The sequence below is a fragment of the Phyllostomus hastatus genome, unplaced genomic scaffold (genome assembly GCF_019186645.2).
Source record: "Phyllostomus hastatus isolate PE091 unplaced genomic scaffold, TTU_PhHast_1.1 phas_scaffold_60, whole genome shotgun sequence".
In the NCBI taxonomy this organism is placed as follows: Eukaryota; Metazoa; Chordata; class Mammalia; order Chiroptera; family Phyllostomidae; genus Phyllostomus; species Phyllostomus hastatus.
In genome coordinates, this window is record NW_025334038.1 from 9073099 (window position 1) to 9089125 (window position 16027).

At 38.8% G+C, this 16027-nt stretch overlaps 2 protein-coding genes across 4 annotated transcripts in view; one reads left to right on the forward strand and one right to left on the reverse strand.

Annotated features, from left to right (window-relative positions):
* The window catches only part of GPR39 (G protein-coupled receptor 39), a 220743-nt gene extending 213477 nt beyond the window's left edge, over positions 1–7266 (forward strand). For both annotated transcript variants that reach the window (XM_045826264.1, XM_045826262.1), the window contains one exon: positions 6736–7266. In XM_045826264.1, the coding sequence (XP_045682220.1) occupies positions 6736–7250 (515 nt within the window). In that variant the 3' untranslated portion in view covers positions 7251–7266. The remainder of the gene's footprint in view (positions 1–6735) is intronic.
* A 396-nt stretch (positions 7267–7662) lies between these two features.
* Positions 7663–16027, reverse strand: part of LYPD1 (LY6/PLAUR domain containing 1) — a 37855-nt gene continuing 29490 nt past the window's right edge. The window contains exon 4 of one of the 2 annotated variants that reach the window (XM_045826266.1): positions 7663–7912. In XM_045826266.1, coding sequence (XP_045682222.1) covers positions 7677–7912 — 236 coding nt within the window. In that variant the 3' untranslated portion in view covers positions 7663–7676. The remainder of the gene's footprint in view (positions 7913–16027) is intronic. The other variant, XM_045826265.1, reaches the window with a different exon arrangement.

A 16027-nucleotide genomic window follows, 5' to 3' on the forward strand; every position in this document is an offset into this window, starting at 1 on the left:
TTTGGTGATCTTGGGAAAAGATAGAGGGAAGAAAGAGGAATAAAATAGAAAAAAAGGATAGATGCTATTGGTTTATCTAATGGAGAAATGTGTAAAGGAAGAGGAGAGATGGAGGGGCAAAAGAAAAGAAGTAGGGAGAAGGAAGAAGAGAGTGAGCAGAAGGACAAAGAAGAGATGAAAGGTAAGGTACATGATCAGGGTGAGGGCTGTGCTCAGGACTGAGAGGGACTGGCAGAGTGGTTGTCATGCAGAGAAACCAAAGGGAGGGGCTCTTAGTTACTGCCCACCCAGACTGAAGACACTCAACACAATGCTTCAAAAGCAAGCACGTGACAATGACAGGACCTGAAAAATGCCCACAGATTTGGACTCTACCTCAGTTAATCTAGTGGTTTTCAGATTTGAGTATCAGAGTCAACCAGCAGGGTTGTTAACCCCAAGCTGCTGGGCCTCAGCTCCAGACTCAGAGTTAGTAAGAATGGGTTGGGGCCTGATGTGCATTTCTAACAAGTGCTTAGGTGAGGCTGATGCTACCATTCCAGGAACCCCCCTTTGAGAACCATTTCTTAGAGGTTAGAGACTAAATCAAGGTCAATGGTGATTTGGAGTCCTTGTGTTGGACAAAGTCAGCGAGTGAAATCAGTGTCTCAACTGACTGGCAGAAGTAGATTGGCAAACACAAAAAATATGAATTGAGAAAGTGCTAAAACCTTTTATTGGATGTATTTGTCTCTTCATGGCTCTTCATTCAACTAACCATATGCTTACTTTCTAATGGCATTTGCTATTTCAACATCAGTTGACAAGCAGATGTTCCTTATCCTACTATATTTGAATTGATTTATTGTCCACAAAACTTGATGGAGTATTCTCTAGCCGTCCTCCTTTTTCACCTCCTGCCTCCACCCACACCTCTGTTCTGGTCACTCTTAGTCTTGCAACCCTCAGAAGGTAAGCTGTCATAGCATTCCTCTATCCCTTGCTCATGCTGTTTCTTTGCCTGGCTGCTGTTTTCCAGGCTAACTTTTCCCCTCCTCTAATTTTTCTGAGTGTTCCACCCTGTATAAGGTCAGCTGGATCTCCTCATTGCTGCCATAATGTTGTGCCCAGACTACTTTCATGACCCTTTGCAAATAGTCACCATTTTTTTATCTTCAGTTCCTAGGACAGGGTCTATAATAGATTCCAGCCAATCAAGAAATATGTGCTGAGTGAATGAACAAAGTCCAAAGACTTACATGGAGGAGAATGATATATAACTCCTGCTCACCATGGACAGGGTTAGGGAGCAGTTAGAATACTGGAGCAGGTGGGGGGCAGGGTAGAGAAACTATATTAATCACTGGAATCCTAAAGCATATTCAGCACTCCCCTTGGCACCCCAAGGAAATGATTCAGTAAAATGGGACTCCAACACCATGTGCAAAAAACAAATCTTTGGGATTTCTTTAAATCACATAAAATATCTTTGCTTGGGGAAAGATCAAATTTCCAGATTTTTTTCTGCTTAGCACTACCTAAGTATGCTTTTATAACAGGTGCTTTTGTAAGATACATGGATGAATGGATGGATAGATGGATAGATGAATGGATGGATGGACAGGTGGAAAGAGTCTCTATAGGCCTAGTTACCAAGTCATGACCTAGAATCATAATTTGTTTTCTGAACATTCTTTAGCTCCCTTTGATTAGACTTCAAAAAAGGTGGGGGGTGGGGGTACTTGTGCTCCAAAGTTTTGTTTTATTGCCTGTTGTCAAGGGACCTGGTTCTAAAACTAAATCCAGACAGTATATTGAGATGTGCTGGCTTTCACAGGGGTCTAAGATGGACACGCCTCTCACTGCATTCCATGCTGAGAATGCTCAGCCTTGAGCCTAAAACTGAAAAACAAAACTATATTTAAATATGATAGGCCTATTTGTCAACTTCAGGTAGAATCCTGTGATCTAAGCAGTATGGCAAAGTCAAGGGCATCCTGCCACCCTGACCTGTGAGATCTTGAGTGAATCACTTCGCTTCAGTTCTGACATTTGTAGGACAAGAGAGTTCTGCAGGGGTCTCCCTTTCTGTCTGCTATTCTCTGATTACTCTAAGACAGGTCCTGGGGTAGACACAAATAGTTCCCTTCAATTTAAAGGTTTGCAGGGATAAAACAGATCATGGTTGGCTGACACATCTCTGTTGCATAGCTTAATGCACTTCTGAAGACTGCACCAAGTAGGCTGGCTTGGATGCTGTAGAAATGTCATGCTTTATTGTGGGATGTTGTTGGACATCTGCATTACTTGTTTTTTAAACAACTTCACTCTGCTGAGAATAAATCTGTGTCATCATCTAATGGCTCTTGTCATTTAATGTAATGATCAAAGAGGAAAAATGGAAATACTTTATGTGGAAAATAAGATAAATATGAAGGTATTTCTTAACCTAGAGTACAAGGCTGTCTAGAGTACATTAAAGATCTATCAATAATTCAGTTAAAAGTGTTTATTTGCTTTACATGACTGGGTTCAGTTCACTGATCTTCATTCAAGTTCACACTAAAGTTATTTACCTGCGGTCTGCACATTACACTACACAGATCAAAGTGTTATAGATTTTTCCAAATGTAATATACAAGTCCAAATTGATTGCAGCCAAACCTAAATTTAGTCAAATCTTGAATATGCTTTATTAAGTCATGAATAAGATTTTAAAGCTTTGTCTCAGCTACAGAGTAGCTGGGACTGGAGCTGGACCAGTTGCAAAAAGCCTGAATAAAAACACCTTTGTATATGATATTTGTTCTCAACAAGGTGTAATCTAAAATAATGAACAATTTTTCTTCAAATGTAAATGTGAGCAATTACCTGCCCTTATAAAATGAAAATTTTACAGGGATGCTGGTTTGGTTTCCTTACCCCCACCCTCTCTATTACATTGTCCATGGGCACACACCTCTCTCATTACTGGCTGCACCTTATGCCCAATGCTCCATCTTCCTAAAACAAAATTATCTCTCAAAGCCCAAAAGGAAAGGCACCAGCCATTTTCCCCACCTCTAGTTGAGGTGGAGGAATTATATTCCAACAGCCTTGTCAGATGTTTGGCACAATCTATGCTATTCCAAAATGACTAGGCAAGGTTTAGAATGAGCAATGCAAAAATATAAATTTGTGCTTTTAGAATTACTTAGGCTCTGGATAACTTGTAGTCCCCTTATATGGAAGGCTTTATGTGAAAGCAGTGGGTGAACATGTTCAGCAAGGCTGAGAATGCATACTCAGAAATAGGATCAAGAGTTTACCTTGGTTGCATCACCAGAATCTGAGGATGACAAATACAGGCTAGGTAGGGCTTTCCTTGGTTGGACAGGACTCTCTGGCTATGTGGCTGGGAAGGGGGCAAGTGGGGAAATGAGAATAGGAGGATATAAGTAGTGCTGCTACTTTGAGGAAGAGCTATAAAGAGTTACTTTAACCTGTGCTGTGGCCACTAGCCACCTATGGCTGGTCCCAATTGAAATGTGCTGTAAGCATAAAAGCCACACTGGGTTTCAAAGACTTAGTATGAAAAGGATAATGTAAAACATCTCATAAATAACATTAGGTTGATTATATGTTGAAAGTGCATGTGAAGTGATAATATTTGGGGTATATTGGATTACAGAAGCTATTATTAAAATTGATTTCCCTTGTCTCTATTTTTTTTAATGTGGCTACTTGAAAATTTAAAATTAGGCATGGTTTACATTATATTTCTAGTAGATAGGGCTGCTTTATATCCACTGCACATGGTAGAATTATGCTCATGTTTACTGTCTTGTGTTTTCTGTTTTTAAAACTGAAAATATGAGGAACAGCCTTTATAAATCTTTGAGAAATAAGTACATATCTTGAATTTTGAAGTACAGCAAACGTGTGTCCTAATTATAGCACACTGGCAGCTAGCCTTCTCTGAGACTCAATTTCATCTATAAAATGAAGATAATGGCAATTCTGATCTTACCAGGTTATTACCAGAAGTGAGAAATGCATAGGAAATTAGCAGAGTGGTTGGTACAGAACTGGAATAAGGGAAACTCAATAAATATTTGGCATTATTCTTGGTTATATCTCAAGACCTGTCCAATGCCTAATCTTTAATCCCGGTCCATTTCTAACTCAGCTCTTTGTCTCTCTTGTTCTCTATGTTTGTATTTGGTGTCATATCTATCTACCTCCACACCCAGAAAGCAGAGATGTGCTTTCTTTTTTTCTCATCATTGAAGAAACTTGCGTCTGGTTCCCTATGTTGTGCTACATGTTCAGGCTATGGTATTTCTCAGTTACCTACTTCAGTTCATTTTGATTTGAGAGCAAGAATTCTCCTGGCTGAAACTGCAAACCAGGCCACAGTTCTTCATCAGCCCCTGTCTCTTGCCTCATAGCAGGATGTTTATGTCTTTTGTTTGTTTTGTTTGTTGTTGTTGTTTCTTACTAAAGTCTGCTTCTTTTGGTGGGATGATTAATCAAGGACAGTTGATGCCAGGAAAAGAGGGTGAAGGTAATAGAAGAATAAGGGTCATGCAAATAAGAGATCAACGGAGCAGAAGCAAAGACAGGACATAAGAGCACCTTTATAATTTCTCTCCACTTGCCCACAGCCATGCTTTATTTTCTCACTGTCTTTCTTGTGCCAGCTATGAAAGCTGTGCTATGTTCAAGCTGTGGTAAGTGCAAGCTGGTTCTTATTGCCTTTCTAGATTCTTACCACCTGAAGTACAACCTCCTCCAGTGTAGCATAGCACATATCTAAACCTTGTGCTCAGTTTCCATATTCTAGGAAATAAGTCCTGAGATGAAGATGGTTGTCCTTATTCTCTGAAATTCAGTGGCAGGGAAGAAATAAAATAAAAAATCATGAAGACATAGCTCCCCTAGGTATGGTGAGCTTCCTAGCTCCTTCACAATTAATGAGACAAATACTTCAGTCAGAGCTGCACGGGATAAAAACAAAGAGAAATGACTTAAGAGCACACTTGGAATAGCACAGGTGGTTGGAAGTGCCTGTGCTTCTATAAACAGTGAAAAAAGTCCCCAATTTCCTCTGAAAGTATTTCTTTAAATCAAAAAAATGTGGATCTGTGTTCCTATCCAGCAGCTGTAACTAGGTGATTCAGAGTATACTCTTGACTTAAGATGATGTTTTTGCCTTTTCATCATATCAATATGTAACTTTGCCCATTTTATTTTTAGATTTACTGAGTGTTCTCAGGGTAGCAAACTCAAAGGAAAGAAATAAGCAAATTGGGTTGCATTTCAAACTTGGGTTGAGGTTTGATGAGAAAAACCCTTGAAAAATTAACAGGGAAGAAGAGTTCCTAGGGCCTTCTGTGCTGACAACTGGGATTTATGGAGGGTTTGTTGTTGGGGGAGCTGGGTTATTTCAGTGCCAGAGAATACACCTAGGGTCACTCCACTCCCAGGCAAGGGATGCTCAGGTGAGTGCCTGCAGGAGGGCCAACCTCAGGTGTGTGGACATGGCTGTTTTTCCCTGTGGTTTCCTAGAAAATTAGAGGGTTTGAAAATGTGAATTTTCCTTATTATATTATTCAAATTTAGGAGAGTGATGAAGCATTTCTGGAAATCCAAAACATGGCTTTAAGGTATCAGTTCTGCTCACTTACATTCTGGAATCTTGCCCAGCCGCCCCCCCCCCCCCACCTTCCCCTAGAGAATAGAGCAAATGTACTGCTGATTTTTGATCTGACATTTCTTGTTTTTTGAGCGGGGGAGGGAGGTCACTGTAGTATAAATGCTTATGAAACTTGTAACATCAGTAGTTTGTGACCTAACAGGATCTTCATCTATCATAGATCATAGAAAGAGCAATGATTATGTAAGCTGGAATGCAGACATGTGGGCATGCAAACATATATCCATATAAAAAGCGTTTGCTCTTAAATAAAAAAAAGTTACTAAAATGGAAAAAAAAGTATTTGCTCTGTGGAGACCACTGAGTCATGTCTCTTTAGAGTCTGATCATTTCTGGGCTTTTCCCATAGCTCAGTGCCACAAGTGCAATGAGCCTGTTACTGGCTGAACTTGAAGGTAGTTTTATATTTTCCATTGTGTTTGAATAATTGTCCTATTTCAAAACATTTGCAAAGAAACAGAAGTGCTACTGCAGATATGACATTATAATTACAGGTGTGCACCCCTAGTACATCTATGTCAAAAAATCTACTCTCATTGACAGGCTAGTCCTCCTTTTTGCTTCCCTAGAAACTGAATGCAAGATCAGTGTCACTAAATATGCTTTGTTACCACTTCCATTTGTCCAGAAGATATCATTGGGTCTTTTTTATGTGGACATTCTTTAAAATGCAAATGTTGTTTCACCTGATATGGCTATACTGTATACATTTATTTAAAAAAAAGAAAACAAAGACATAAGTAGATTAATGGACTGCATAAAATGCTTTCTGGATACAGAAACAACAATGAAAACATTTTTTTTAATTAACAGGCATTAACAGGTATAAATAAATTGTCTAAAGCGTTTAATGGTCTTTAACACAGTCAACTCCTGCAGCCCTGAAATGGTGTTAAATTCTTTTTGCTAGTGGCAAAAGAAGCTGTCAAACACAACATTGAAAAACTGGTACTGTTTCCTGGCCAGTAAGTACAGAACTGAGGGGCTAAATATTTTGTGTTTTTTGTTGCTGTACTCATGCTGTATTATTGTTTCTCTCCCACTTCCTGCCTGCTCAGGGCTGATCGTGGTGACACTGGCCATCTGCTGGTTACCTAACCAGGTTCGGAGAATCATGGCTGCCTCCAGACCCAAGCACGACTGGACCAAGTCCTACTTCCAGGCCTACATGATCCTCCTCCCTTTCTCAGACACCTTCTTCTACCTGAGCTCGGTCATCAACCCACTGCTATACAACGTGTCCTCGCAGCAGTTCCGTAGGGTGTTCTGGCAGGTACTGCGCTGCCACCTGACCCTGCAGCACGCCAACCAGGAGAAGCGCTTGCGCAGCCTAGCTTCTTCCACCACGGACAGCGCCCGCTCTGTGCGCCGTCCATTGATCTTCATTGCTTCGAGGAGCAATTCCTCTGTAAGGAGAACTAACGAGGTTGTTTTAAGCACTTTTCAGAGAGAGGCAGAAGCCAAGTCTGAGTCTAAGACTCAGCAATTGAGTCCAGAGTCGCCAGAGCCCAAGTGGGAGATGAAACCAGCCGGTTCTGCAGCAGAGAATGGTTTTCAGGAGCATGAAGTGTGAATGTCAAGTAAGAAAGTCTCAAGTGCTAACCAGCCCTCCACTAATGGAAACATTACCCTCTCAGAGCAGGGACAAAATAATCTCTTCTTCCATCAGGGACAGGAGTGGAAGCTAGTGGTCTTGGGAAAGGCAGATGTCCACTCAAGTGTCTTCTAAGGGCTGATTCTGCTACCTTGACTGGTTACAGATGGGGGAACTTTGAATTCAACCCCTTCCTTCTTTTACGTACACACTGAAAATTCAGTCAGACTGAATTTTTTCAGAGCTTACAAAAATGTTTTACACTGAACTCTTTCATTATTTGCAAAGGAACTAAAAGAAAGAGAATGCAGACTCCCTACCCAGACTCAAAGGACACCCAGAAGATCTCATGGAGCCGGGGGAGTGAGGATCAGAAGAATAATGCAGGAGGGGCTGGCATTTCATTCAGCAGTACACCGAGAAGAGGGCTAATTTGAGGAGCAGGAAGGTGGTGGGGAACCCTGGCTGGAGCACCGAGGCAGAGCTGCTCCTTTTCTTGGGCCGGGGCCCATTGCACAGAGGGGTGTTACAGCAGCTGATGCACACCGAGTTCAGTTTCCCTGGGGAGCAGAAGGACTGGTACCCTGCAGAGGCGATGAGACAGGCTGCCGATGATGCACAGGACTTTCGATACATGATCCCTGCAACACAGATGCAAAGAGCTGGGTTAACCTGCTCTGGCCAATGGACAACATCCCTCTGAATTCAGGTCCCAGTGTGTCCTTTCTCCCCCCTCTCAGAGCCTAGGGACTTGGGAGGGTCAGGGAGGTGCTTTTGGTTGTTTTGCTGAGCCCTTCAAAGTACATGAGCTATATAGTAAAGAAGGTAGTCATCATTTGACCACTTTTGACAGAATTGTTCCAAAGCTATTTGAGATGCAATGCCAGCAAATAAAGAGCTGTCAAAACCAAAGTCTACTCTGAAAAGTCAGAATTCACACTGTGTACTAGATATAGAGCTTTTCACCTTTTCTTCCAAAGAGGACCATAAGCTATGTGTGTTGATCTCATCTCTATTATTACTTTGTAAGTGACCACAGATAGATGGCTCTCAACTACATATTTATTAAATCATGGAACTTTCTGAATAAGTCAGATTCCCTGAAGGGGCCATGATTTTTCCCAGGTTTCAGGGGATCTACTGCCTCAAGCGACAGGGTGGCCTGACTCACAATGTGTACAGAACAGCCTTATTCTCAGGAAAGAAATATTGCCCTTAGAACACATGGTCATTTTCCCACTCAGCATCACACACCTAGCACTTAACACACATCATGTGGGCATACAAAGGAGTTTCCTGAGGAAACTGGGGGTCCAATCTTAAGGAGTATGTATGTCATGTCCAAATTGTAGCACAGCCATCAAATTAGGGTGTCTTGGATAATCATATGACTTCTTGAAGCTGGAACTTTACTCAATCCAAACAATAATAACTAAACTTGTGTTCCTGTATGCCAGGCATTCCTAGATCACTTACTACCTACAAGGGAGGCCCCATGATTATCGCTTTGACAAATGGGCACCAAAGGCAAGAAAGGCTTAGTTAACTCACTCAAAGTCACACCACTAAAAAGTAGGGCAGGTGGGATTTGAGCCTAGCATTCTTGACTCCATGCCATCAATTCTATATTACTGTATAACAAAGCATATCCCCAATAAACCACAAAAAATGGTTTGGTTTGGTGTGGTTTTCTTTTTTGAGGTGGAGACTTTAGTCTGCATATAGTTTTTGGTGTATATGTGTACATTGTTCTTTTATATCAATGATCTCTTTATTGAGCTATAATTAACAGAATTATTTTTAGTCAAATAATATATAATACTAGATGGAATTACTTTTGGTCAAATGATATGTAATACTAAAGTTATACATGGAAGTGAATGGCTTTAGCCTCTTTGCTGCCCTGTACAGCTGAGGGCTACATTCCAGTAGCAGCCAGGGCACCATGCTCTCTGACTCCTTGTAGGTAAGTGTTTGCAGCATTGCTTTGGCTTGTAGCTCCCCTTTTCCACTTCAGAAGAACTGCTTTGTGTGCTAGAGAAAGTAAAGACTTAAACTGCCTAAAACTTCTGTGAATGAGGTAAAGAAATACTTTTGATTTACATGAAAACATGTAACTTTTTCACTTTTTTCTACATATATTTATAAGGATTGACTTCCTAACACCATTATAAAATACTGGAATTAACTGTTCTGATAAGATAATGTCGATGGATAGAGTATGTGTGCAGGGGGAGAGACGAGGCACTGTTTAATTTCTAAGGAACATGCTACATACTATAAATGTGTGTTGCCCATTCATACATTTCCCATGGTCACTACATTTTCTATCTATTGCCCATTTTAGGATATTCAATTTTGCTCACTATCTTTTTAGTCTTAAATATTAAAAGCACTATCATTTGCTAGTTCAACTTCAGTAAACTTTTCCCCTTAAGTGTATTTTAAAAATTCAAAATATTTACTAAATATATTTTTCACTGTAAAAAAAACGTTCAGACATTCAGATAAGGTGAAAATGCCCTTTGACCACCCCTTCCAACCCCAAGTTCTTATCAGTTTTGGATGACTCCTTTCAGGCCTGCTTCTATACATTTACATATATGACCATGAACAAATAAAGTGTGTGTGTGTGTGTGCACACCTGCACACATGCCCCTACACATGTACACCCTTCCTAAGAGCATCACATCCTATATGCTGTTATGTAATTTGCATTTTTACTTAGTAACGTCACTGAGGATTTACTTTGAAGCCTAACTTTGCAAGGCTAAGCATCAGTGATGAGGTAGGTTAGTTACATAATACATAAGGAAGAGGAGCCCTGAATTTTGCAACTGCCACCCTGGGGACAACACCAGATTGCCTGGTTCTGGTAGCCAGTCAGGCTTAACACTTGTGGTCTCACAGGACTGTATATATTTGCATTCTTTAAGAGATCCTTAAAGATCTGGCTCCCAATCAGCCTGAATCTAGGGATTGACTAAGCTCCTCCCCTCTGAGATACTGATTGTCACACACCTTAAAATACTGGGAGCTATTAAAAATGGGCAGTCACAAAGGTTTGAGAGGCAGCCAAGGGCTAGGGCACATTTGAATGATAAGGTACATCTCCTACACAAGGCCAACCCTTCAAAACTGGGAGAAGTGGCTATTTCATCTAAATCCTAGAAACCAACACAGAGAATCAAGCAAAATGAAGAAACAAAGGAATATGTTCCAAATAAAAGAAAAAAACTTCAGGAAAACAAAATCTTAATGAGACAAAGGTAAATCATTTACCTGATAAAGTGTTCAAAGTAATGGTCATAAGAAAGTTCACTAAACTAAAGAGAAAAATGGATGAATACAGTGAGTACTTCAATAAAGAGATTATAAGAAAATACAAAAGAGAAGCCGCATAAGTGGTGAATACGATAACTGGACTGAAAAATACACTAGAGGGGTTCAACAGTAGACTGGGAAAAAGAGTAGGGTCAGTCAGTTAAAAGACAGGGCAGTAGAACTCACCCAATTAGAGCAACCAAAAGAAAAAAAATGAATAAAGAAATGTGAAGATAGTTTAAAGGACATCAAGTGGACTAATATTCACATTATAGGAGTTCCAGAATAGAAGTAAGAGAGGAAGAAGCAGAAAATTTACTTGAACAAGTACTGACTGAAAACTCCCCTAACCTGGGGAAGGAAACAGACATCTAGACCCAGGAAACCCAGAAAGTTCCAAATAAGAAGAATCCAAAGAGACATATACCAAGGAACATTACAACTAAAATGTCAAAAGTTAAAAACATAAAAGCTAAAAAGGAGAAAGGAGAAAACTTGTTATGTACAGCGGAACCCCCATGAGATGTCAAATTTTTCAGCAGACACTTTCCAGGACAGAAGAGAGTGGCATGATATCTTCACAGTGCTAAAAGAAAACAAACAAACAAGAATACCCTACCTGACAAAGTTATTATTTAGAATTGAAAGAGTGATAAACATGTTACAAAATGCTTTTCCAGAAAAGTAAAAGCTAAAGAAGTTCATCACCACTAAATCAGAATTATTGATACAAGAAATGTTAATCGGACTTATTTATACTGAAAAGAAAGGATGCTAATTATACCAAGAAAACATGTGAAAGTATGAACCTCATTGCTAAAGCTACATATATAGTGAAGTTAGTGGATTAATCACTTAAAAAGTAAAGGTAATATGAAGGTTAAAAAGACAAATGTAGTTAAAAATAACTACAAAAATTAGTTAAGGAATACACAAGATAAAAAGATATAAAATGCGACGACAAAAACATAAAATGTGAGGGAGAGAATAAAAATGTAGAGTTTTAGGATGCATTCAAACTTAAGTTGTGATCAACTTAAAATATACTGTTGTGAATATAAGTTGTTATATGTAAGCCTTATGTTAACCATGAAATAAAAAACCTATGGTAGATACACAAAAGATAATGAGAAAGGAATCTCAGCATGCCACTAAAGGAAGCCATCAAACCACGAAGGAAGAGAACAAGAAAATAAGAAGGGGCCAGAGGAACTACAAAACAGACAGAAAACAACAAAATGGTAATTTTGTATATACCTATCAATAATTACTTTAAATGTAAATGGACTAAATTCTCTAATTAAGAGGCAGAGTGGTTAAATGAACTTAAAAAAAAAAGACCCATCCATATGCTGCCTACAAGAAGTTCACTCAGATGTAAGGACACACACAGATTGTGAAGGGATGGGAAAAGATATTCCATGCAAACAGAAGTCAAAAGAAAGCTGGGGTAGCTATATTTATGTCACACAAAATGGACTTATAACAAATACTGTAATAAGAGACAAATTATGAATCATTAGATAATGGTAAAGGGTCAATCCAACAAGAAAATACAACATTTGCAAATATTTATGTGCCCCGTATAGGAGCAGCTAAATATTGGGTTGGCCAAAAAGTTCATATGTGTTTTTTCTGTAAAATGGAAGATACATTTTTTCATTTTCACCAATAACTTTATTTTGATATTTTAATATCTCCTACATGGTATAACATTGACTGTTTTCAATTAATGTCTCCATTTGATCACTATATACTTCAACTAGTCTATACAACCATGGAGCATCATCTAACAAGAAATCTCCAGCATGAAACTTCACAAGCCACTTTTGACATGTTCCATCAGTCACAGCACCTTCTCCATACACTGAAGAAATCATTTTTTGCATTTCAGTTGAGTTCTTACCATTCTTGAAATAATAAAGCATAATATGCCAAAAATGTTGCTTATTTTCTTCCATCTTTAACACTAAAATGGCTACAAAAATTCACCAATTTTAATGAGTTATTTTTTAAATGTGTGCTGAACTGACAGCTGTCACAATATAATCTAACGAAATTGTTTCAAATGAAGTTAAGGACAACTAAGCACTACTAGAGCCATCTTATGGAAAAAAACAAATGAACTTTTTGGCCAACCCAATATATAGGGTCCATCAGAAATAATGCCTGCTTGAGTGTGGTTGTTAGGGTAATAATATGGGTGTAATAATTTATAGTTTTAATTTAAACATTTCATCTAAAAAGTCATATGGTATGCTTGAGTGTGATATTGTTATGTTATACATTACATGTTACATATATTAAGAATTACATGCTTATTATTTTGTGATAAAAATTTATAATAAAAAGGGATACTATCTGTGCTGGACCCTGTATAAAGCAACTATTAATAAAGCAAATGGGAGGAATAGACCACAATATAATAATAGTAGTGGACTTTACACCACTTATATCAATAGATAAATCATTCAGACAGAAAGTCCATAAGGAAAGACTGGCCTTAAAAGACATGTTAGACAAGATAGACTATATATATTTATACAGTCCTTCTAAAAGCAACAGAATACATGCTTTCCTCAAGTACATGTGCAACATTCTCCAGGATAGATCATATGTTAGGACATGAAATAAATCTTAAACAGTGTAAGAAGATAGAAATCATACCAAGCATGCTTTCTGACCAAATGGTATGAAACTACAAATCAGTTACAAGAAGAAAACTGGAATATTCATAAATAGATGAAAATTAAACAACATGCTACTGAACAACTAATAAGTCAAAAAAGAAAATAAAAGAGCTCTGACCAGTGTGATCAGTTAGTTGGAGCACTGTCCCATAAACTGAAAGGTCACAGGTTTGGTTCCCAGTCAGGGCACTTGCCTAAATTGTGGGTTTAATCCCCAATTAGGGGTGTACAAGAGGCAGCTGACCAAAGTTTCTTTCTCACATTGATATTTCTCTCCATCTCTCTCCCTCTCTTCCTCTCTTTCCAAAATCAATGAGCACATCCTTGGGTGAGGATTTTTTTAAAAAAGGAAGTCAAATAAGGAAAAAATACCTTGAGGCAAATGAAAGAGAGACAATATACCATAACTTATGAGGTGCAGCAAAAGTAGTTTTAAGAAGGAAGTTCATAGTGATAAATTTCTATCTCAAGAAGCAAGAAAAATCTCAAATAAACAACATTATACCACAGAGAACAATAAAAAGAAGGAAAAATAAAGTCCAAAGTTAGTACAAGGAAGGAAACAAATATCAAAGTAGAAAATAATGAAATACTATAGAAAAGATCAATGAAACCAAGAGCTGGTTCTTTAAAAAAAAAAACACAAAATAGACAAACCTTTAGCTAGACTCACAGAGTCTAGTATGTGAGTCTAGTATTATTCATTCTAGTATTCTATTCTACTGAATGAATAAATGAATGAATCAATCAATGAATAAAGAGAGAAAGAGTAGAAGACAGGAGGGACCATTTGAATGGGACCCTGAAGTCCCATGACAGTGAGTGCTTTTCTGACTAGTTGCAACTGACATTTTATTCCCAGGCCAGGAACATATATATACACACACACATACACATAAAATACACACACACACACACACACACACACACACACACACACACATATATATATAAAACAAACGTTCACTCTTCAGTTAATACAGGTAGGACTGTGAGAGTCTGTGACTTAGTAACAGAGCTAGCAGGCTAGGCAGGTTGAGGAAGGGCTGTCCATCAGCATAGCTAGACTAATCCCTGTTGTGGCAGCTCACAGCCACTCCACACCACAGGGACACAGAGTTGTGTCCTGCCAGTGCCATGTCATTTCTCATAGCTCTAATCTTCGCTTGTGAAGCACACCATCCTATATCACTATATTAATCAAGACACCCACCGTTTAAAACTTTAATCCTATTTAAGTCTTTAGAGAGGTGATGGCTTCCTGGGGGCTCTTGGATTTGGATGGCTATACTCACTTGAAACATACCACAGATTTTTCTGCCCTGCCTTATTTAGCATGTGAATGATAGGCATGCTGAGGAATAAGGGAATTTAAGAAAAAACAAGATTATTTCCAGGGGTATTCATTCCACTGCAGCAATCGTGCCTGTTGCCTGGAACCTGTGATATTTGACTTTGAAGGGAATATACTGAATTTCCAAGAATTATACTGAAAACGTAAAGCATGGAAATAAGAAAAAAGGAATTAGATCTTTTGTACCCTACAGACTAGAATGAAGTATGTATTTGGATTGAAATGCATCCAGATATATCATACAAACACATTTCTGTTCCATTGTGTATTCTTGTTTTACAAACACTAAAATAATACTTTCAAGTCAACTGAACTGTGTATAAGGCACTTGGAAAAGCACCAGGCACAAAGTAGGTTCTATATGAGTATGCTACGGTTGGTATCACCATCGTCAGCAGCATCATCATCATCTGACCATGAGGCACTTTCACACCCTTAATTCACATTAGTAGTAACTACTTATTGAGTTTATGCATGTCATGATAGATACATCACTCAGAGGGGACAGTGACTTTAATCCTGATAGATTTGTCCTGATATTTAAAATGACTGGTTCCTCTTTTCCCCTGCAGCAGTTCACACTCTATCCCAATTCCTCCTGGACTATATTTAGGCCACAGTTTAGCAGATATGTTAGTACTGCATTCAGACAAAGGAGGACAATAGGCAGGTTAGGAGATGAGGCAGAAGGAGGGAGAGAGAAGTGTTCAAAGTGGATATGGATGCTAGATAGTCCCTGTCTTCTTCTTTGCAGCAAGCACTCCATCAGATGTCAGTCTTGCCTTACAGAGTTGAATTATTGGTTACACGAAGGAAAGAAGAAAGAGGGCGTTTTCTCTTTGTTTGAGTATAGCTATTTTGCTTGCCCCTACCATTGCTGGGTCATGACAGATTGGGTGGGCAGAATAAAAGGTGCCTAAAACAACTCTGCTGGAGGTCAGTTGCCCAGCAGTGGTCTCAGCTTTGGAATTCCACAATACTGAGACTTACAATATGGATCCAAGAATAGTGTTATCATCCTAAAGCCTCAAAGCTTATCTGGCTGACAGCAGATAGGAAAACTTGTTTTAAAAATACATTTTATTGATTGTGCTATTGCAGTTGTACCAATTTTTCTCCTTTGCCCCGGCTCCACTTAGTATTACCATTCCCTCCAGCAATATCCTCACTTAGTTCATGTCTATGGGTTGTACATATAAATTCTTTCATTTCCTATACTGTTCTTAAAATCCCCCTGTCTATTTTATACCTACTAACTTGTACTTCTTAATCCCTACACCTTTTCCCATTTTCCCCCTTACCCCTCCCAACTGATACCCTCCAAATGATCTCCATATCTATGATCCTCTTCCTGTTCTGCTTATTTGCTTAGTTTGTTTTTTAAGAGT